At 32.4% G+C, this 24033-nt stretch overlaps 1 protein-coding gene across 1 annotated transcript; it reads right to left on the bottom strand.

Annotated features, from left to right (window-relative positions):
- Positions 1 to 5127: 5127 nt before the first annotated feature.
- On the bottom strand, positions 5128 to 12419 carry LOC134266436 (leucine-rich repeat transmembrane protein FLRT1-like). The gene is made up of 3 exons (XM_062748679.1): positions 12211 to 12419; positions 6166 to 6237; positions 5128 to 5395 (listed from the first exon to the last, which is right to left on the bottom strand). Exons 1-3 carry the CDS (start codon positions 12393 to 12395, stop codon positions 5128 to 5130), a joined length of 525 nt encoding a protein of 174 aa, XP_062604663.1. The 5' UTR covers positions 12396 to 12419.
- Positions 12420 to 24033: the final 11614 nt, after the last annotated feature.

Genomic DNA, 24033 nt, shown 5'->3' with positions numbered 1-24033 from the left:
ATATTAGTACTGGGTGTATATCAAAAAAAATTTAAAAACGTACATTAAATGAAAAAATTATACAAAATATAAACTACACTCACCCGTTTGAAATAAATTAATTAAACAATAGTAAATTGATAAATATTTTAAAAAATGTAAACATTGAGAGAAAATTATCTTTACAATCTAAAACCCCGATAATCACATAAGATCTTGACAGAAATAGAAAAGAAATGAAAACACACTGGTTATAAGATCATAATCTATATTTTTTCACACCTTGTCTTGGAGAATATTTTGTATCACTTATCCAGTATAAAGTACTTAAACACATCTTTTCACACCTGGTCTGAAACGAAACGAAAATGAATATAGATGTACATTGACTGAAAATAAAATAATGTTAAAATCTGATGACAGGAAAATTGTGCTTAACGTTGATAGAATGCATGAAGAAAACGGTTTAAAAACGCATTGATTGAAATGCGAAGAATCCCTTTCTCTTCATGCGTTGTCTAGGATAAAACTTTGTATCCAATAACTAATTGAGTAGAGCTCATTAATATCATTTCACGGCTGATGTAGGATAAATCTCACTGATCCAATTATTCTCAGAGGTACACCTTTGAAATAATATATTTGAACAAGAGAATTTCATTTTTTTTTTGTTAAGAACAAGATGTTTAATCTTTCAAATGGGATGTGTCAGAGATTTGCATAACTCTCATGAAAACTTTTGTTTAAAAAAAAAAACAGCGGGAATTAACTTTTTACAGTTGTAGATGTATTAACACCACAGGTTTAAATGACTGGATTTCATCAAATCTAAAGCAATTTTATTATCTGTAGTTTGTACCTGTATTTCCAAATGGATTCAGGGTTCTATACGAGATGATACGTCAGTGGAAGAGAAGCAAAAACCTTTATGATGTAAGGAACTGTTCCTGTTCTTTGACATAATTCTCACTGTCTGAGTTTATAAGAAGTAAAACTTTGCTGTCAATATAATGTTTTTATGACCAAATTTTGTTAGTTCCTCTTTTTCATTGAACTAATTAAACATAATTTTATTTCCACCTAAGTGTTCAAGTTATTAACACGAAAAAGATTTGGACTCTCTCCATAGCTCGTGGAAATATACGCATATTGACTGGGGTTGGAGGCAACATTGTTTGTATAAACATCCATTGGATTAGATATTACCTGAAGTTCGGTCAAAGGACAACTATGTCAATCCAAGGGGGCTAGCATAATCAATGTTGTCCGAAAAGACAGGCATTGATTGTTTTGTTAAATAAAAAAATTAAATACTGTATTGTTTCAAATGAATCATCTGTATCTTGGGTGTAGATTCATAGTACTAGGGAATTTTGTCCTGATACTGTTATTTGTTTTGTCTATTGTGACATTATATTTTTGTTATATATTTTTTTTAGTATTTCACTATCAGGTATTAATTATGTTGACATTACCTCTATAAACATGATCAAGGAAATATTCATGTCTGAATATAACAGTGATTAATATTGAAAACACAAACCTCTTCGCTACCCCACTCTTCTAATGGTTTGTGTCAGTGTGAGTTTAAATGAATGAGTTTCTTGATGCACATAATTTTTTTTCAGAAATGTTCAATCTTATATAGAATTTGTTTTAGAAACAAATAGATTTATCTTTTTTTATTTTCCCGTCCTTAAACATTCATTTATTATTACTTATAGTCGAGACTTGAATCATTTTTATTCAAAAAAAATAATTTATGGTTTCAAAAACACATTTACACCGAAATTTGCATACTGATTACTATTTAAAATATACAAATTATACGAGTCATTAAGAAAATTCAATTAATAAGTGTCTCAAAATTGTTAAAAATAACATGACTTACAATAAAATATTTGAAAATTGTAAACTTTCTTTGAACTTTTCTTCAATAAAGAAATATTTCATATTATTAATACTAGTATTGAATGAATGAATAAATGTATTCTTTGGACTCTGTAAGAAAAAAGGGGAAATAAAATAATACATTGAACATCAAAAATTACGAATTAAAAAAAAATGAAACATGCTTTCAAAACAAATCGAAATCAGGGAGAAAAAATGAAAAAAAAAATGTGTTGATCAAGCAAGTGAATTAAGGATGACATATTTTTTCAACGTAATCTCCAGTGAGACTCTGCAAGCATTTACCTTAAATAGTTTTTAAAAATAATTCTGTAGATAAAAGAATGTTAAGGAACAGTTAATTTTCAATCTTTATAACTAACTCGGTTTTGAAATACAAATGTACCTATAAACAAGCAAAATTAAATTGAATGTAATTATGAAATAGAATCTCACATCTTAATGTTCTCATTTATCACTTAATTTGTTAATCAGAACATCGTAAGATATTACACATAATTTGCTGAACATTAACCTTGTATTTGATTTGAGATATTAAAGAGGTTATTATTTTTGTTATATCATGAAATCAAATCATTTCTTACAAATCAATATAGCTTTGAAAAGTGAGTATTGTACAAATAAATATCTTACCTAAAAGGTAACCAAATCCTTAAGGTGAATCATTTTCTCTTAACGCAAAAAATCATGAGGAAACAGTGTACTTGCGTATTACTTTTAAAGACGATTAATTAGAAAATTTGAATTAAGATACAAAGTGAATTTTTTCCAGTTCGATATTCTTTTTTAATTTATTTTTGATCTATCACACTTTGTGAAAACGAAACCGACCGTTTCCATTAAACGTTTAATGTGATTCAATAAATTTCTCTCTCTCTCTCTCTCTCTCTCTCTCTCTCTCTCTCTCTCTCTCTCTCTCTCTCTCCTTGAAATAGCTTTCTTGGTTTCTTTTGTAATAACGTTTTCTATTTTCAGTCTTACCTGGTACACAGGACGTTGATAATTATTTCATTATTTTCTTGCAGCATTTAACCAATCAGGCTATAGTATTGATCAATGATGCAAAACACTGTAAAGTTGCTTATTTTTATGGGGCAAAATCTGCATATTACCGTGTTTAGTGTAGGATATACGATTCTACGTGTATTTTCGTACAGCACAGGAGGTTACAAAGCATGATAAAAACTTACTTTTGTTTTTATGCCCCCGTAAACGAAGTTTCGGGGGGTATATAGTTTTTGTCGTGTCTGTCTGTCTGTCTGTCCGTCTGTCTGTCTCTCTGTCTCTCTGTTTGTCTGTTTGTCCGCAAAAACATTAACCATACCCATAACTTTTGATTTAGTGGAGCTATGAATTTCATATTTCAAATGTGTATTTCTTGTGACAAGACCTTTCTTTGGGTGCCACCAAATTTGACCTTTTGACCTTGACCTTGGAGTTTGACCCACTTTTACATGAAAATTTTAAAATTTTTTTTTGGCCATATCTTTTGAACAGTAAACACTAGAACATTTATCCTTCACATATGTAATGTTTGTTAAAAGACCTTTCACTGGATACCAACAACTTTGACCTTTTGACCTTGACCTTGTAGATTTTAATACTTGTGAAAAAACTTTAACCTTGGCCATAACTTTTGAACGGTAAGGGATAGGGCTTTCATACTTCATATATGTAATCCTTGTGAGAAGACCCTTTATTGGATATGAAGATTCTTGACCCTTTGACCTTGACCTACTTTAAAAAAGCAAACCTTTACAATAACTTTAAAAGAGTTAGGGCTAGTGCTTTCAAACTTTACATATTTGATTCTTATGACAAGACTTTTCATTTGATAACAATAACTTTGACCCTTTGACCTTGACCTTGGAGTTTGACCTACTTTTTAAGAAAAATTTTAAAATTTTACTTTGGCTATATCTTTTGAACAGTAAATACCAGGACTTTTATACTTCACATATGTAATGTTTGTTAAAAGACCTTTCACTGGATACAAACAACTTTGACCCTTTGACCTTGACCTTGTAGATTTTTGTACTTGTGAAAAACTTTAACCTTGGAAATAACTTTTGAACAGTAAGAGATAGGGCTTTTATACTTCATTTATGTAATCCTTGTGAAAAGATCCTTCATTGGATATGAAGATCCTTAACCCTTTGACCTTGACCTTTGAGATTGACCTACTTTAAAAAAGCGAACTTGACCATAACTTTTAAAGACTAAGGGCTAGTTCCTTTCATACTTTACATATTTGATCCTTGTGACAAGACCTTTCATTTGATAACAATAACTTTGACCCTTTGACCTTGACCTTGGAATTTGACCTACTTTTTAAGAAATTGAACGTTAACCATAACGTCTGAACGGTTCGGGCTAGGGCTTTCATGCTCTACATAAGTATTTTATGTGGCAAGACCTTTCATTTGATACTAATTACATTGACCTTTTGACCTTGACCTTGGAGATTTTTGTACTTATTAAAAACCTTTAACATTAGCTTACTTTCAAATTTCACAATTGTTTTCCAGTGAGAATACCCTACTTTTGGTACCAATTAATTAAACTTGCATTTAATAAAAGCTTAATCTTTGCTATGTTGCCATACGGGGGCATCAGTGTTTTACAAACACATCTTGTTTTTTCTTATTAGCATTAAACGTTTTATACATATAAATGAATATTAAAGTGAACCTTTCGTGCAAGAATTCTGCGTAGTCAACATTGTTTTAGAATATCACCCATCGTCAAGCAAGGTTGACTGCTGACTCGCAGGGCGAGGCTTCATTATTCAGCTGTTAATTGTGATTTTTTGAGAATTGTTTCTCGACGAATCGGATTCATCCAATTTACAAGAAAGTATAATATTTACAAATATACAGAGGTAAAGTAGGTTTAAATACACGTTTAATTTATCCTTTTTTTATCCTGTCTTTCATTTCCTTAATTTGCAACATCAATCTTACATTATGTTGTAAACCTACCCAACCTTTCAACTTCAGTTCATTCCAAAAGAGGCGGGTTTTATAAGATATGTTGTCCATGCGTCTGTTATAGGATATGTTGTCTATGTGTCAATTATAGGATATGTTGTCTATGTGACTATTATATGATACGTTGTCTATGTGTCTATTATAGGATATTTTGTCTATGTGACTTTTATATGATACATTGTCTATGTGTCTATTATAGGATATGTTGTCTATGTGTCTACTATAGGATATGTTGTCTATGTGTCTATTAAAGGATATGTTGTGTTAGGACACGCAGACAAATCAGTGCGTTTTCTAAGTTTTTACTTGTCGTTTTCTTTATTAGTGTTGTTGCTGTAGTGACGTCACAATCCATGACCTCTGAGGACAGATCCCGTAACAATACTCCTGTCAGATTACTCGGAGTTGAACATTTCGGTTCTATGCCAAACTTCAATGTTAAGTTTCTTGATTTGGCAAACATGACAAATTCTGCTAAGATGCAATCACAGTGCAGAGGGTTGTCTTCTACTGCTCTATAATGGATTTGTTATGCAAAATAACTTCAATGATTTGAAGAAATAATAAAAACATTGAATGTCACCATTACGTGTTTTAGTATGAATGTATTGCATGAAAATCTTATTGAAACACCGTGTGTCCCTTTTGAAAACTCACGTCCAAGACTTACTGCAGGTAAAAATCTAAAACTTAGTTCAATGGTTAAAAATAAATTGGTAATAGAAAACATTTCTAACAAGATATAAATGTGAAATATAAACCAATTCATTTGGAATGTAAGCGAAGTTTTGAAAAAAATGTCGTCCTCAAAAATCACCGTCTAAAATATTGAAACCGAAAATAAATCCTTGTCACATTAAATACATCAGTGAAATATGCAAACTATAGTACTAATTGTCGACAAGTTATGACCAAAATTAAAGGTTTTTAAATGTCAAAAAGGTTTTAAAAATCAAAAGCTCTATACTAAGTACAAACCGGTCCAACGTTCTAGGATTAAAGTTTCGTTAGTTTGCAAAAGGAAGTTAAACTCTTTAGGGGTGAAAGGTCATATTGGTACCAAAAAGATCTTATCTCTATATAGAGACAGCTTGAAGATGTCAGTTCTACTGACAAAATAGGGACAAGTTATTTTTTTTCTCGAAAAGATGAACAGAAAGACAGAGAAAGAGACCAAAATTAATTCCATTGTCCTGCATCTTCGATTTCAGAAGCATTTAACTATAAATTCATATATATTTCAAATGATTATAATTAAAATATAAATATTAGAATGTCTACTTACAATCTTTTTATTTTCGGAAGACCTTTGAAAAATCTTTTGTCTAATACAGTAATTTTATTGTTCTCCATGTCCCTATGGTAAAAAATATAATAAAAAATATTACATACACTGTATAGAATATTGGAATGATTTAAAAGAATGTCGTAAAAATCAGTTTTCTTAATATGTCAATTGAGAACTGATTTAATGCACAAATTACAAGAATGTTTTGCTCATGTAGAGACAAGACCATATACGAGGGTTGTCCGGTAAAATCGTGGACAAGTTGTCTAGTTTAAAAAATAAGAAATGAAAAATAAGTATCGAAATTTTTACTACTCTTTAGTAGATATTTAATATTATACATAGCAAATTTCAAATGGATGTAAAAATACATGCAAATAAACAAATTATGAGATTTAATTATATGCATTGTGTTGTCTTAAAGCGGACTGATGTTAACGTAAAATTGTCTAAAGCAGTGTCATGTTTCATCCTTGCTAAAACTTAAGTCGGATAAGTCCACTATACATTTAGGAATTTCATTGATGCACATACTTGAATCTCCATGATCAGTTCAGAAACCAAACCTGCGCACACAAATGCGACATGCGGTCCTGTGAAGATTAATTAATAAGTAACGGACAATTTTCTCACCATCTTTCAACTTGTAAACAATCTTACAAGTATCAACGACTGAAAGTGACAGCGTCTTTTGCCATTACAATAGCATTTGCTCGTGTGCTCTTACTACCCGGGGACTCGAACAAATCAAAGTACTCAGAAGTACAGAGAGCCGGGCTCATTTACAGAGGAGAATGAATTTCTTACATGAATCATGTTTATATTCTGATGAAAACATTATTTTAAAACTATCAATATAAATGATAAGACACTGACAGTGAGTTTTCCAATCCTAATACCACGGTCCGATTTTGTCAGAATCAGAATTTTTCTGGTACCACAGCTGAATGTAAACAAACAGACCTGTCTGGTTCCCTTTCCTGCTTTACCTCGTATGTGTCGAGAACTACGCAATCGGAGTTCCTCGGATGACTCGTACCTCGCACATAACCTCGGACGTCAACGGTGATCTTCCATCTTGCTGATTCAGTCATGTGATCTTACTTGAATTTCATTGAAATATTATACTTTTGAAATCCGAGTTACTTTGATGCACGCCCAACACCATGTTCTTGCTTTCAAAGAATACTAACATTTGGTTGTAATTAACACAAGGAATTACATTAATAAAGGAACCTTTTCTAAGAACTTTAGGCAGAGCGAAATTTGAAATAAGTGACAAGGCCGTTTCCGGCGGAGAAATGTAGCGATCTGAACATTGCGTATTCCTCCACCTATCACATCCGAGGTTGAAAGGAGCGTAGCGGAGTCGGCCGAGGATTGCCGATTGAGAACTACGATAACAGTGATTATCAAAAATCCTTACGCTATTGAACTATGTTTTATGACTTAGGACTGAAGTTTTCAAAGTCATTACTACTAATGTTTATTTATATAGATAAAACTTCGTTTTATTTTTGTTGCTTTATTTGCTTTTGTATTATCTCAAAAGCGGTTGAAAGTAAGAACTATATTTTTGCACGTAACTTTAAAATGGCGACTATTGGGTTGACTTCCTGCCTTGAACAGGATGACATAAGCCGGCAATTGCTCTTTTAGCAATAAGCCCGGCTTAAAAGAGTTAGCTATAATAAAATTCCATTTCATTAAATTTTATACCTAAGATCTAGTGATATTATATTTTCTTCTGTATCCATTTAAAGTCTCTTCAGGTGTCATAACAACATCTTAATCAAACTGAACTGCTCTAGATCTAAGGTGCGCCGCAACGGCATCAAACGTCGCCATTTTTCGTGTGTTTGGATTACTACCTTCCTATATCGAATGCTTGGGAAACTGCCAAAAATTAACTAAAACCCATACGAAAATGTGTAGTTAACCGTCAACTAGTCGTCAACTGATAATGCAAAAACAGTTGACCACTTGAAGTTGAATGCTTTTCTGAAAAGCGATCAACTGATTTGCATAAAACGGCAAGTTGACCATTAGCTGAATGCTAATACTTTGAAATTTCATGCAAAACAAGAGTTGACCACTAGTTGAAAACTCCGACTTGTCAGAAAATTTCTCCCACGCTACATTAATGTTGGGTTCAAAATTACATTTTGTAATAATTTTAGCAGATTATCCCATGTTTCCCACCATTGTTGATGCCATGGCATACTCTCAAAACTAGACAGTGATTCCTTAAATAATGCTTTAAACTTATTGATAGACTTTTTCAGTTATTCTCAAGTGTTGATTTTCTCAGTTGAATTAGTATAGCAAAAAGAGGGGGGGGGGTGTTGTTGTTATGTTTCTTTAATTAAGGGGGTGTCAAATCTCAATTTATTAAATAACAGTTACCAATTTTTATCTAATATTTTTTGGAGACCCCCCCCCAAAAAAAAGGGAGGGAGCTACATTGAAGCTGCTAGTTTTATAAAACCACCAATCCTTTATACTTATGTTACGATGGATATTTTTTAAGGTACAAAATTCCAAAAGGTGTGAAATTTTGTGAAGTCTCTTTTTAAATTTTACAAGGGTGAATTTATACAAAATGTTTAAAATACTGTATAAGTACTTTTTTCCGCGTGGTATTAATTAACGCTACGTACGCGGTCACAGATTTTCCGCGGAGATTTGTCCAAGCCTACTTGATATAAATGTAAGGCATATAATGACAATATAGAAAATCCGCGTAATAAATTTCTACCTGCGTTTCTAAACAGAAATTGAGATTCTGCGGAATTATGACCCCGTGGAAAAAAGGACGTCTACAGTATTAAAAGGATAAATAACACAAACAAACATTTTTTTTTTTCAGAAATCGGCAACATTTCTTATAGATTAATGTAAATCGGTAACAAGTATAATGTTAACCAGGTCTATTATGGAAATTTTATAAGACTTATAAAGACAAAGTATCATATCTTATCACCAAAGAAAACCTACGATTTCTTTATATTTTAGGGATTCATTATTTATGTCATTTTAAATCAATCAATCCATGCATCAAATTTTTGTTTGTGTTTTGTACCCTTAGATCTTGCTATCTTGGAATTCGGTACATTTATTTAAGATTTTGATAACGCCCGATAATCGGACACTCGGAAGAGGGTTGAGCGAAGAAACGGGTCACTGTATATTTTTTCTTTCCTAACATAAGATCGCAAGTGGACTGGTGAAACTAAAAAATATAAATGGGCCTGCTCGAGTATTGCAAGTTGATAATAAATCAACAGGAAGGATTAATTACCAAAAAATAAGGTGATATGATAGTATATGAATCTTTAACTTAAGTGATCTCATGTAGGGTGATTCTTATAATTTATGGTTGATCTATGCTTGAGTAGACCATCCATCAAAAATGCAGTTTTTGTTTAATCTTGTATCAAAAGATGCATTGAATCATATACAAAGCTGACGGACTGCAGCTAACCTGAGATGTTAAGTTTTAAAAACTATGTACCATTCATGAGGCGAGTTTTTTTTTTTTTTTTTTTTGGGGGGGGGGGGGGGTCTCTCGTTTTGAAATGTTCCATTTGAGTAATTATATATCTATATGCAAAAGAAACGAAAAACCAACCTAAGGAAATGCAGAGCCAACTTAAAAAGTATGAGGAGAGAGTCGTGTATTTGAAAAAAATAAAACTTAACCACCCCCCTTCCCCTTCATTCATATACATGTTTATACCCGGTACACAATATATGTTTTCCAAGTTTGAAAATATGTTTTTTCACGTTTGAGCTGGTTGTTTCTAACTCGTATCCCATTTTTAAAAAATCTGAACTCGCCACCGATTTCTGTAAATATTGTAAACTGTATATATGGGCAGACCGCGGTTTGAGGCCGGTGAGGGCGTAAAATGTTTGAAAAATAAAAAAAAAATGCACTTTCTCATTATTTATTTTTAAAGTTAAACGAAATACTATCGCCCAGTGCACACGTTAAATCTAGAATGTCAATCCACTTCCTATAACTATGTAATTGTTGCATAATGCTTCAATATTGGCAATTCTAGCGAAAAGCGAATACATGTATATTCATTTCTTTACGTTTAATATGTACTCTATACAGATTGAAAATAAAGTAAAAGTACTTATAAGGGTTGAGGTTAATCATTCACAATTTACTTGGGAAAACAATAGAGGCATACAAAGTAAGGATTATTCTATTTCAGACTATCAGTTTTCAAAGTTTGTACATGTCCTAGAAAACAATTATTAAAAAAAAATAAGTAATGAGAAATGTCTTTGACACATTGAATTTTTTATTTCATGTACTATAGTATCTAATGGCATAAATGTATTGGGTGTCAGGAGGTCAAAAATATCCTAACAGTATTTAAATTCTCTAAACAGCAAGGTATAGCAATAAAATACACGCGATTTGGTTTAGGTTTTTAATTTCTTGATAAAGGCGTTAACCTCTAATTATTACACGATCTTCTTATCAGTGTAGAGTTTCAGACTAATATGACTGGTTTTTAAGTAAACGAAAACGAAAAAATTACCAATTCATCTTCCCAAATAATTTTAATGGCTATAATACATCCATTTTCTTTCATATACTTCACAGTAAATTTACCAAATTATCAATCAATGCGTATTTTAATAAAAAAAAAAAAAATAAAGAATCGACCGTGCACCTGTGTACGTGTTGGAGATGACGTTATGTTCAATTCTCTTACATTGCACAAATGTCTCTTTCTTTAAAAAAAAAATGGTCTAAGATCATGCGCTGAAACAAGCTCTTCCTCGCCTTGTTAAAATTATACATAACGCAGGTGCGATTTACGTCATTGAAACAACGTAAACCCGAATTTTTTTTTTTGATAAGTCACAACTATTGTAACGTCATTTACGTGTGACGTTACGTTTTTTGGCAATTTAAAAATTTACGTTGGCAGCGAAAGGGTTAATTGTGCTTTTAAATTCTCTAAGCTTTCCATTACATTTCGAATATTCAACGTTACACGTGGAAAATGCTACGAAATGTGCAACCCAGAAATTTATAAAGTGATGCAGAAACGTCGTTAAAGTACTCTGATACTCAGCCAAGAAAGGATAAGTCTTTAATTTATAATATAATTCGAAAAGTCGCAAAATGAAGCTAATTTCTTTTTCATAATATTATTAACTTTAAAGATGAAGTAATAGTGGATACATGTATAAACATGTATAAACACTAAACCTTGAGAATTCAGAGACATTTTTGTGAGCATTTTCAATAAGTCAATGTCTGATTTGAAGAACCCGAAAATCGGAGTACAATAAGAGAAGAACTTTCGCTGCATTTCATTTCTGGAAATCTGCATAGCATTTCCAACGTTTTATTTCATTTCCGACATTTTATTTCTTCATTTCCGACATAATTTACATTTCCGGAGTTTGCCTGTCCGGAAATTCAATGTTTTCCAAGTAAGCGAAATGGAATTTTAAAAGTTTTTGTCGCAAAATATTGATAAAAAGTTTTTATATAACTATATTTATTTATTGATAAAAAGTATATTTATACATATACACATATATATCACACTAAGTTTTGGTGTATCAAAGACTTCAATGAGCATACAACTTTTACAACACATTAAATGTGCACTAGATTAAATGTCAGTGACAGCACAAAACTTATGTCAAAAACACTTGTGTACTCAAATCAAGGTTTTGCTCCGGAAATGAAAAGTTGATGATTACGAAAAATTCTCGAAATGAAATGCAGCCGTAATACCTGAGAATTTTTTTGTTATCAATACCAAGGGAAAAGTAATAGGTCTATTAAAAATGGGTAAAAAAATCACTAGCATAGATTTTTCATTTATTTAAAAAATATTCTAGAAGAATAATTAGAAGAATGAAATCACACATTTTGGGTTTCATGCCGGGACATTTGGGGAAAATTTTTTCAGGAACTGAGCAAATATAGTCATTCTGGAATACTTCGATTGCATTTTAACCATTTGTTTTGAAGAAAAGAACATATTTTTGTAAACTTACAATATCTCTAAGTTTGGCAATGCACGGAAAGTATTTTCGTCAATCCAAGCTATTTCATTGTCAGTCAAATACCTAGAAAAAATATCGATACAATATAATTCATTGTCATTAGAAAATGTTTGGCAGTTGGACAGCCAAAGCGCTCGGACCACCGGCTTCCGACCTAAGTAGTTTCTCTTAGTCATAATATTATTGATAGGGAACGTCGATTAATACAATCATACCAATTTCCACGTGGCTACAAATGTCAAAGTTTCCATCCAACACCTGTTGACCAGGATGATTGGGAAGATGACCATCTTTAGAAACATGGTAAACATAACAAACGATGCACAATTTTTTAATAACGAGACTGTTTATTAAAAAAAATATTGTCACGAAGTCTGATATTGTCATTAAAAAACTTAATTCACATGTTTTAAAGGACTTTATTTACGTATACCTTTCAAATATTATTCATTTTTTTAGAGCAGAGCATGTGAATGAAATGATCTATTCTCCTGGATTGTAGCATGTACTTGTGTCACGAGCAAATGATATCTAGAGAAGGGCTACTAATATTACTAAAATTAATACATGTACTCATGTTTTATTCATTGAAAGTATATAAAAAAAATTAGTTTATTGATCATGGTTTGGTACATGTATGACAAAGCGAATAAAAATCAAATGAATGTAATTGCTCGTTTAATTAACACGAGTATCACGATCATTGTTACTCATAGAGTTTTTGTATAGTTTTTGCATTGAGAACAACATTTACAACCTATAAAAATCCAGGTTTGACAGCTGATTGCTTACTGCAAACCATGCAGTGTTAACTGCCAACTGTTCACTGCTTACAACTAACAGCAACTGGTTATACATTAAATTGACTGATTTGTTATCTTTATTATCTTTACAGTGTAATAAACATGAAGTCATGGAAATAATTTGAACCTGCTCGAAGTTTTTCTTACAATCTTTGCCTGCCTTTGAATTTCAAAACCTGTTTATTCAATCAATTTTCTAGATAAATAATATATATATGATTGCTGCGCCCATGACAAAAGGGCCTTATGGCTTTTTTGCTAAAACGGAGAAATAACGTCACAAAGATGTGACATTGCAGACGGTGAACTTCGACGCAGATTTTATTTTAACCAACTGTTTTGAGGTTTGACGCATCCAGAGTTTTTATCGCTGTTTCCAACAAGTAGAATTTATTTAAGGAATGAAGCTAATTTCAACTTATGTTATCCGATATAACATAAGTTGGGGCAGTTTACGCTTTATAAACCGCGAAGCGGTTTATAAAAAAGCGTAAACTGCCCCAAGTTTTGTTATATCGGATAACATAAGTTGAAATTAGCTTCATTCCTTATAATTTAATTCCAGTGTAGACAATGAGACAATATTTCCACCGGATAAAGACTTCAAATTGAGCATTATTTTAAAAGTAACGTCAAGCGGAGTAATACGTTTTTGACGTAACTCATTGTGACGTAAGCAAGTTATGTTATCCAAAATATTATATGTTCCTCTGAATGATCCAGCCAATGAAACTGCTTGATTCAAGTGAAATTAAATTATTTTTATTTATAAATTAATTTAATTAATGTCTGAATCTTTCAATCCACTGATTTTAATAGATATAAATAAAAACATTTAGAACTGGTTTGAATTCTTAACAAATATATCTAGGCACCTATTATTCGTCTCTGATACCAATACAGTTTTCCGACATCATGCATCATGTACATGTACATGTGGCTGTCGACAAGGTCGGTGTTTAACTGATAGGATAATAAACATGTGTACTCTAGAAAAATAAATCTTATTTACATATTTATACCAGATTTAGGATACATGTTAGAAAGGGGTATATTGTTAAAATGTTGCAAAGGAAAATTGCCTTCCTTTTTTGAGATCCGCTCCACCACTCTCAATATATACATCGCGATCGCGTCGATCACATGTAAACATTGATTCATCGGTGCATACTGCTTAAACTTTTGTTAAATTGTTTATACTAATGCCAAAACTAAACATACACCTTCCACGTTGTTACAAATCTAGCAAAGTGTGTTAGAACAACAGTCAAGATATTTGTATTTTCTATTAGATAAAAAATAGGAGAGATAACTCTGATGTCAACCATCGATGTAAAAGGGGCAACACTGAGAGGGACTTTTAACATATAAGCGAATTTGCTCCTGGGTTATAAAAGAGATCTTTTATTACTAAATAAAAACACTTTTAATTGTCAGCATAAAACTAATATTTTAAATTTAAAAAAAAATATATTGTTGTACTTTGTACAATTAGGTCCTGTTAATGTAGAATAGGAAAAACAAAGAAGAAAGGAAAACTGTAAAATTGAACAGACTTTCAAATTTTTTTTCCAAATCTCATATTTATAGCTTTTTTTGTTTGCACGAATTTCATTTTTTTTTAAAAAAAATAATATACATGTATAGTATCTACCGTATCATTAATCATGATTAAATAAATTAAACTTTAAAAATGTTGTTCTGTCCTTTTTTATTGTTGCACAAAGACACTTCAATTTAGAGGAATTAAAACAAGTAAAACATCCGAATAAAAAAATGTTCTAACTTAAATAGAGTTGGTCAAGTAAATCTGATGAGAGTAAGATGGCGAGAAAGAGAGAGAGAGAGAGAGAGAGAGGATGGAGGGTGGATAAAAATATTTATATTGAATCTATGTATCTAATATTGAGAAATGTGAAACTCTATTGAAAAAGACGAATTTTCAAATCCAACAAAATAATAAAATACTGTACTGTAAAATGAAAGATTTTTTTTTTAGTTCTCTAAACTATATGTATGGCTATTTATTTTCAAGATCTCCAAATTCGATAGACATTTTACTCTTTGGTACTTACGTGTTTTTTTTTTTTTTTTTTTTTTTTTTTTTACACAGAGTTCAAATGTTTTAAACATTATCTGCAAATTAATCCCTAACGCCATGAAGAACTTTGTCTTTCACGAAAGCTCGATCAACATTGAATGCATGTCTTTAACAGATCAATTATCATGCTAAAAACCCAATTCATCACTGGACTTAACTCATTGCTGTTAACAGTGTGGAATATGTTGTTTAACCTCTTATCAAATTATGGATAAATATTATTACATATGCACGTAATATGATTTTATTTGTTTGATTGATAAAAAAAATCCTTTTAAGTTCAGGATCGGGTTTTATTTTTACATTTAAATACTGACAGAAAAAATTTGATGATTATAATACACGACATAAAACCGCAACAATATGCTTGCATTTTGTTTTATTTTGGCCACAGTGCAGGGGATGGGGTGGGGTTGTCCGTTTATATTTCTGTAACATGTAAGGCTTTACAAGGCTTAGCATATCCAAGCTGCTGGCATGGGACAAGAATGGAATTCATACTCTGTAAAACTCACTTCGTAAATAAAATTAGAAAACAAAATCTTAGAATGAAGGAAATTTATTACAATTCAGTCATAAAAAATATGGTGAATTTTCTAAGATGCTTACATCCCAACAAACATTTCAAAACTCAGCCAGATTGTCAGGAAATATATTATACAAAACAGTCATATTTAACTGACTGTATATTTAGGCATGAAAAATTACCGGTATATGTAATTTTCAACCCACATCTACCCCAACAAAATCTATATATTAAACTGCATGATTCATTTTCAATGGACCCTCAGATATCCGGACCCCAGATATTCGGATGCTTCAGTATCCGGACGACTTTTCATTGGAACGAAATCTGTAAATGTAATTTTGTCTTGTTTAACTGGTGATTCAGGTATTCGGACACTTCACATATCCGAAAAAATTGCCTGGGAAACAAAGCGTCCGGATAAATGAGACTCCACTGTATATTAATTTGTCTACTGGATTTTTTTTTTTAATTAATGAGGAAAAAATCGACGAACCACTTTGTTCGAAATTCTTAATAAATTTTTGTAAATGTCATCTTTAATTTAGTTCTATTGGTATGCTTCTAAAACCATCCATTTCATAAAATTAAACCAGATTCTGTTATTCTAGGGTGTCATTATATACATGATTAACAAGACTGAATTTATAACAATTCGGTTCCAAGCTCATAGTGCTCATGATCGCTGTGCGATTTTGAAAATAGCAATGCTCAGAAACAAAGGTACAAATATAAAATGAAGAATATTATGCAGTATTATTTCAAACCTAAATTAAAAAAGTGAAATTACATGTTGTAGGGTTAATGGTACTGGGTGTAGGAGAGAATTTTCTAATGGATTCTACAGGCTTATCAAATGACTCTTGCGTGGATTACTAGATGTAAATATTTTGTTTGAGAAAATGATTATTTAAAAAAACTGAATGGATGTCTCCAGCTTTTCAGGTCTACCCCTTGTGTCACAGAAAAGTGAAATGTAAAACACTCACTCATAATTATACTATACACCACTAATGAATCGATAATATATATACTGAACAAAAAAAGAAACGCATAATCAGAATAATTTGAAATTCTAAGTTTTCAGTTTAAACCTTGTATTATTTAAGCGATTTTATAGTGTGTTATGATAAAAATCAATGTTGCAAATTGAAAAGTCAAGTTGAGGTCATTTTCATTGCCCCCAAATTCAAGGGGCATAACAATATTGACTGTGCAAAGTCTCAATGTTAGTGGGTTTCCAATGTACGGATATCGTGGGGGAATATCATCTCATTTTAGTCTCATGAGAACAATTTATGCACTTTTATGCTGATTTTTTCATCCAGCAATTGTAGCAGCAGTTTTTACAGCAAGTTCTGAATCGCATGAGATGATGAAGGGGGGGGGGGGGGTGGGTGGGTGTCTGACGGTCCTGCCTGGTTGTGGTTACCTGCGGATTGCCAGATAGTGGTCTTCAGACGTTAGTTTTAAGGTTGCAAAGCCCATTTATTTATTTTAAATACAGTTGCAACTTCCTGTAGCGTAGCTCCATTTCGTATCATCGTTAGCCTGGTTGTAGTCATCTTTGGTTGGGCGTGGCATTGCAGTATTAACACTGCAATCAAATCTTAAATATGGGTTTAATAGAAGTGTTAAAAGTTTCTCTAAATCCAAAATATCAATGAAAATAGACATCTGATTTAGAAGAAATCATGAAAAACACTACTTTCATAAACATGTTTAATCAAGGGAGATAATTCAACACTTGGGTTTTTAAACCCCATGTTGTCCTTTAAATAGGTAACAGGTATCCAATGATATAAAAATTAGTTGTTTCATGTACATTTTAAAAATTTCTTTGACGAGTAAAACAATATGCGTTTCTTTTTTTGTTGAGTATATATAGCTATTGAATAATTATTAAAAGAGACAATGAGATAAAAATAATGTGAATTGGTAAATATAAATATTACACAACTATGAAATTCCAAAGTAAAATTAGAGAAGAAAATCATTTTACGTTCTCTCTGAAAACGTGTGACGTTGTTGAAAAACATGACATCATTATGAGCCTCGTAAAGTATCTTTGATAAAAATGAAGAAAACACCTACTTAGAGTAGAGATAGGACCATAAAATTTCATATTTGACAACTTCTAATCTTACTCTATCAAAATCTGTGAAAAAATCAAAATGCATAAAAATTGCAATAAGGGTCCTTTTCCCATGGGCGCAATCATATCGTCGCTGTAAAATCAAAATGTCGTAAGTCGATTTTTGGCGCGAAATTTTTTAATGCTAATTTGGAATCTGCAATATCGAATACATGTTCTGTCAAAACATCATGTCTCTAGGCCAATTAGAAAGTGAGATACAGACATGTGATAAAAGAGCGTATGTCGATTGGATGCATTTTTCTTCTGTCAAAAGGTCGTATGTCTCTGGCCACCGACAAGGATGGCACAGGTCTTCTGATATCAAGGTAAAATATATAATTTAGTTAGATCTTTTATAATTTTTATTAAAAAATGTGTTTAACATACAAAACAAAGTATATTTGTTTAATAAACAGAGAAATCAATGGAAAGATTGATGAAAAGTTAGATGTAAGGTTTTTTCATGACAAACTGAATTCTGTTTTCGCAGTTTGTAACTGTTAAACTGCAATCAATTTATGAGTATGTTCATATAAAACATTTCAGAGCGTTCTAATATCAGATTAGTATGCTTCACAATACATTACAGTGATTCGTTTTAATGCTTTACTGGAGATACGACAATTTGTACTGAAAAACATCAAGGACAGAAAGGAAAACACAAGACATACGACATTTTGTAAAAACGTATATGATGTTGATGACTTGATGAAAGTAATTTAGCAAACACAATAACAACAAAAACAGAAAACAAAAACAAAAAATTAATGATAAAAACAAAAACTAAAAACAAAAAAGCAATAAAAACAAAGAAAAAAACACAAACGATCAAGCAAAAAACCTAATTGATAAAATAAAAGAAAGAAAAAGAAGTGTTTCATTGTCTCTTTTGAAGTATTTTACTTAAAAGGAAAGGAATAAATATGCTTTAAATAAATTAATTTTGTAGGATTTTCAAGATGAATTCAATTTAGGGAGTAACCCATTCATTCTATCATTTTCTAATTTAGATGTCAAAATCGGAAAGTGAAGATCTATGGCCAGAATGGAAGTGTTTTGAATGTAGTAAAACTGCCAAAAATTCCCATCATCTTGACTTACAACTTGTTATAAATGAAACAGTTATACTTACTGATGTAAACAGAGAACAGTGGGTGAGGTGTTTATGTGGCAAACGGTTCCATTTACGTTGTGTAACAAATCTCCCAAAAGACGTTGAAGAATCAGATTTTGAAATCAACTTCTACATTTGCGATTACTGTGGATGGTTCATGTCAGGTGCATACGATTCGGACAGTGCATGAAATAATGGCAAATAAATGGTGCCGCCATTCAGATGATATTCAAACACGGGTACATCAAGCTCAATCATTTCTATCAATTTTGCAGAGTAGAGAGAGGGGTGACTTTTCAATATAGAGTAAGCACTATCAGTTCATAGAAGGACTTTACTATTTGTGGTTTAAAGAAACAACACCCAGGTCTATTATTGTTGAAAGACAAGGTGAGCAATATACTGTCTTGGAATTTAAATTCCACCCAAACTGTAAAAATGGATGCTAACTTTTCTACCTCGAGAGGATTAATGCTTTTAAATCTGTCTTTACACAAAAGCAATGAAAAGAGAAAAGAAGTGATCAACAAAAAATCAGAAAAGTTTACACACATTCAAATACAAGGGCCAAAAGTCTCCAAATTGGTCACTCCTTCTAATGACTCTAAAGAGGATTCATCAGACAAAGATGATTTTGATGATAGTGTTAGTGACCCTACATGGATACCTAAAAGGAAGGAACTTCTCCAAAGCAGTTCAGATAGTGAAAGCGAATCGGAAAATAGAAAGAGGAAGAAGAAAAATAGGGTTGTAGAAAATTCAAAGAGGAAGAAAACGGTCGCTGATATAATCCAGAATAGAGTTGTGACTGAACCTAAATTAAAGAAACCTGACGAAATTCCTGTCGAAAAAGAAATTGAAGTTGAAAGCGTAAATGAACAATCGATACAAGAAAATATGACAGGTATGAAAACTATTGAAAGAAGTATAGAAAGTGAATGCCGTGTTAACAACTCAACAGTAGGTAATAATGATCTTGTAGAGGAAATACATGATGATATGGGTGGAGATCAGAGTGACATTGAAGATGAAACTGCAGCACATGAGTTATCCGTTCGAAAGAGGAATAAAAAGGCCGATCCATCCAATTGGAACCGTAATAAGCAGAAAAAATTGAGAATGAAAGGTATGTCGTATAAAGGGCTGTCTAAAAGCGATGGCAAGTACGAATTTTCCATTGAACGAGAAGAAAGAGTGATGAAGGAAAGGACATGCAAGGACAAATGTAAGAAATGTGGGAACATAAGCGAAGATGAAAGGAGAAGCACTTTTGAACAGTTTTGGAGCAATATGGATTGGAACCAGAAAAAGGCTTATGTTTTGTCACTTGTAGACGTACTAGATGTAAAAGAGAGAAAACAAGACAAAGACGTCAGCAGACGAGTTCGATCGTTTAGATACCACCTTAAAAATAATGTTGAAAGGGTTCCCGTATGCAAGACCATGTTCCTAAATACTCTTGGTTTACGTGAACGAACTGTGTATTCCTGGATTGATCACACAGAAAATGGAATCCCTCGGAAACCTACAGAACGTCAAAAGGCAGCTCATGATCCAGCAAAAAAGGAATCCGCGTTAGAATTCTTGCAAAGTTTGCCCAAAATGCCCTCCCATTATTGCCGTTCAACATCAACAAAGGAGTATTTGGAACCGACGTTCAATTCATTTGCAGAACTGTATAGAGAATACTTGAGATATTGTGGTCAGAATAACAAACCTGAGGTGTCGAGACCACTGTTCGTCTCAATCTTTGAAAGCACAAATTTCTCCTTATTTCAGCCAAAGAAGGATCAATGTGACGTATGCTGTGGCCATGAGACTGGTAATGTATCAGATGAGGACTACGCACACCATGTCAGTATGAAGGAAGCTGCTAGAAACGCGAAAGCATCGGACAAAGAAAGGTCTTTGACCGAAAAGAAATTGAAAGTTCTTACATTTGATCTTCAAGCACTGCTCTTGTCTCCATTACTCAAGGCCAGCTCAATGTACTATAAAACAAAATTGGGGTGCCATAATTTTACAATTTATGACTTATGTACGAAGGATGTCAGTTGCTACTTCTGGCACGAGGCTGAAGGAGAATTAACGGCAAATGCCTTTGCATCTTGCATTGTAGATTACTTAGAGCAACTTGATGATTCAATTGAAGAAGTTGTACTATACAGTGATGGTTGTACATACCAGAACAGAAATGCTGTACTTGCTAATGCTTTGCTACAAGTTGCGTGTGACAAAAACATCCTGATTGTTCAAAAAATCTTAGAAAAGGGACATACACAGATGGAAGTTGACTGTGTGCACAGTGTTATCGAGCGAAAAATTAAGAACAAGCCCATTTACAGCCCACAAAGCTATGTTGATGCCATGAGAGAATGCCGCCCTTCTCAACCTTACAACGTGAAGTACTTGTCCCATGAATTCTTCAAGGACTATTCATCTTTGAATTATTACCCATCTATACGGCCTGGCATTAAACCTGGTGAACACACGGTGACAGACCTCAGAGTTCTGCAATATCATCCACTGGGCACAATCTCATACAAACTCCACCATGATGATGAGGAGCAGTTCACTGAACTACCAAGACGGGGAAAACCAAAGAAGCCCGTAAAAAGAATGGCTGTACCTAGACTCTATAATGAGCAAATTCACATCAAACCTGCGAAGTATACTCACCTCCAGGAGCTAAAGAAAGTCATTCCAGTGGATTTTCATGCGTTTTATGACTCTTTGCCCCATTGAACAATTTACAATGCTGCAGAGACTAGTCATTTCATCACAATTTTAGTGGTACATGTGCATTTGTAAAATTACTCTCTGACTTTGACATGTTTTGTATCGTTTAAGTTTTGTAATCCTCACATAAGGAAAATTTTCAGAAACAGTGCCTATGGTTAACAGATTCATATCTTTTAGAACTAAGTAGAACATTAGTTGATCATTTACCTAATTAATGTTTATGCAAGTTATAGTTTCATTGATTATGTTATTGTTACATGTAGTTTTTGTTTTTTTGTTATTTGCAGAAGTACTGACAAGTTTTATTTACTTTCAAAAAATTTACTTATTGAAATAAAAATAAAAATTCTTGCAAGTTTTTGAATTTTTTATATCCGGTTAACTGATCCTCTGATACAACGCATAACATTGCAGTTCTACTCTGTTCTTTTAAACGTCTGTTCACTGCAATGCACTGATAAAATGTTTACATTTGACAAAATCAAAAAGTCGCAAGTCGCTATTTATTACCAAAACTCAGAAACAAAATGTCGTATGTCCGTCTGGCATCTATTAAAAACACAGTATCATCAAATGTTGCTCAAAATATCATGAAAGACTCCTGTGTAAATTGTTTTCTCTTATGCATGTCGTTCCTCATGTTCTGCTTTAGAAATAAAGATGTTTTTTGTCTCTCCTGAAAAGTTGGGATTTTTGACTTACGACATTTTGATATTACAGCGACGATATGTATATATATATATATATATATATATATATATATATATATATATATATATATATATATATATATATATATATATATAAAGCACAATTTACAACAACTCTTAAACTAACATAACTGCCCTAAGTGAAGAAATATTAATATAGAAAGCACAAAGAAATTCACTATTACATGGATACCCGCTTCCGCCCCAGCCCGGAGTTGAACTCTCGACCTTCGTAATCTGTCTCTTAGCAGTGCAGGAACAGCGCGCTAGACCGCTCGGCTATTTAGGCAAATTAATAAACTTGCTTTCGATGCTGATGTAATTCTGGCGGCGCTGCCCTAAACTACACGGTCATTGAGAAAAGAAGTGAGATACAGTTATTTGGACAGTAGTTTTAACAGAGGATTGTTACCAATGCATGTTGTAATGAAATAAATTATTATTTATAAAGCACAATTTACAACATTCTCTTAAACTAACATAACTGCCCTCAGTGAAGAAATATTAATATAGAAAGCACAAAGAAATTCACTTTTACATGGATACCCACTTCTGCCCTAGCCCGGGGTTGAACTCACGACCTTCGGAATCTGTCTCCTAGCAGTACAGGAACAGCGCGCTAGACCGCTCGGCTATCTAGGCAAGTTGATAAACTTGCTTTCGATGCCGATGGAATTCTCGCGGCGCTGCCCTACACTAGGTCGAAATTATTTTTTTTCAAAGTGCGTTACCTTGGTCCCAAATTTTAACGCACTTTGAAATTTTTTTTTTCAAAGTGCGTAATTGTTCAAAGTGCGTGGTAACAGAGCTCTCAAATATGCACGGATTTCCAACGAGTGAAAAGCACTTAAATATGCATTTTGCCTCGTAATTCCTGACACCTATTGTATCGTTTATATTTTTTATGTGATGCCTAGATGATTAATGAAGCTACAACATACTTACAGTGTTACAACGCACTTTGAAAAGAATTTTCGAAGCGCCTTAAATTTGGAACAAAGCTTACGCACTTTGAAAATGAAATCTTATCGACCATATTAACACAGTTTGAAAAAAAATGTGCATGGTTTGTTCAATATCCTAGCAAATTCCTATACGTGTATTGTCTATCTTTGCCAAAAGCAAAATAACGAGTTTGTGGGCTAAGCCTCTCTAGCCCCATCCCCACCCCAATTCCGACTTATAGCATAGATATCTTGACGAAGGCAATAGATATTAATGGACTTTCAATTTTAAAAGAACTAAAATTCAATACATTAAAGACTTCCTTACACTTTTTTGTATTTAGAATTTTCCATTTCTACCAATTATGACTTTTAGGGCTACATGTACGAGACATGCGACAAAAATTGGATCCAAGTTTGTAAACTCATCAAAAGTAATTTTCCCGCATAATATGATGGTCTCCTTATAGTTATTTGATAAGCATGAAAAAATTGTATAGTACCCACAATATGATGACCCCTTTTTAACATTATTTATAAGTAATAAGAAGTATGAAAAATTACTTATTCATGCATTGTTTACAATTTTGTTTTGTATTGGTTTTTGATTTTGTAAGGCCACTTTGGCCAAAATATAGTTAGTTAGCTAATGTTGCTTAGATTATCGATATGGTCCCTGAGACTATCTCTTTTAATATAACATAGTGTGTTATATTTTTTTTATAAGAAAGTTTATC

This window comes from Saccostrea cucullata, unplaced genomic scaffold, assembly GCF_032062105.1.
Source record: "Saccostrea cucullata isolate Sc308-1 unplaced genomic scaffold, CSIRO_AGI_Scuc_v1 ctg2646, whole genome shotgun sequence".
Taxonomy (NCBI): Eukaryota; Metazoa; Mollusca; class Bivalvia; order Ostreida; family Ostreidae; genus Saccostrea; species Saccostrea cuccullata.
The sequence above is the reverse complement of the archived record's forward strand: the minus strand, read 5'-3'. Positions and strand labels throughout refer to the sequence as shown.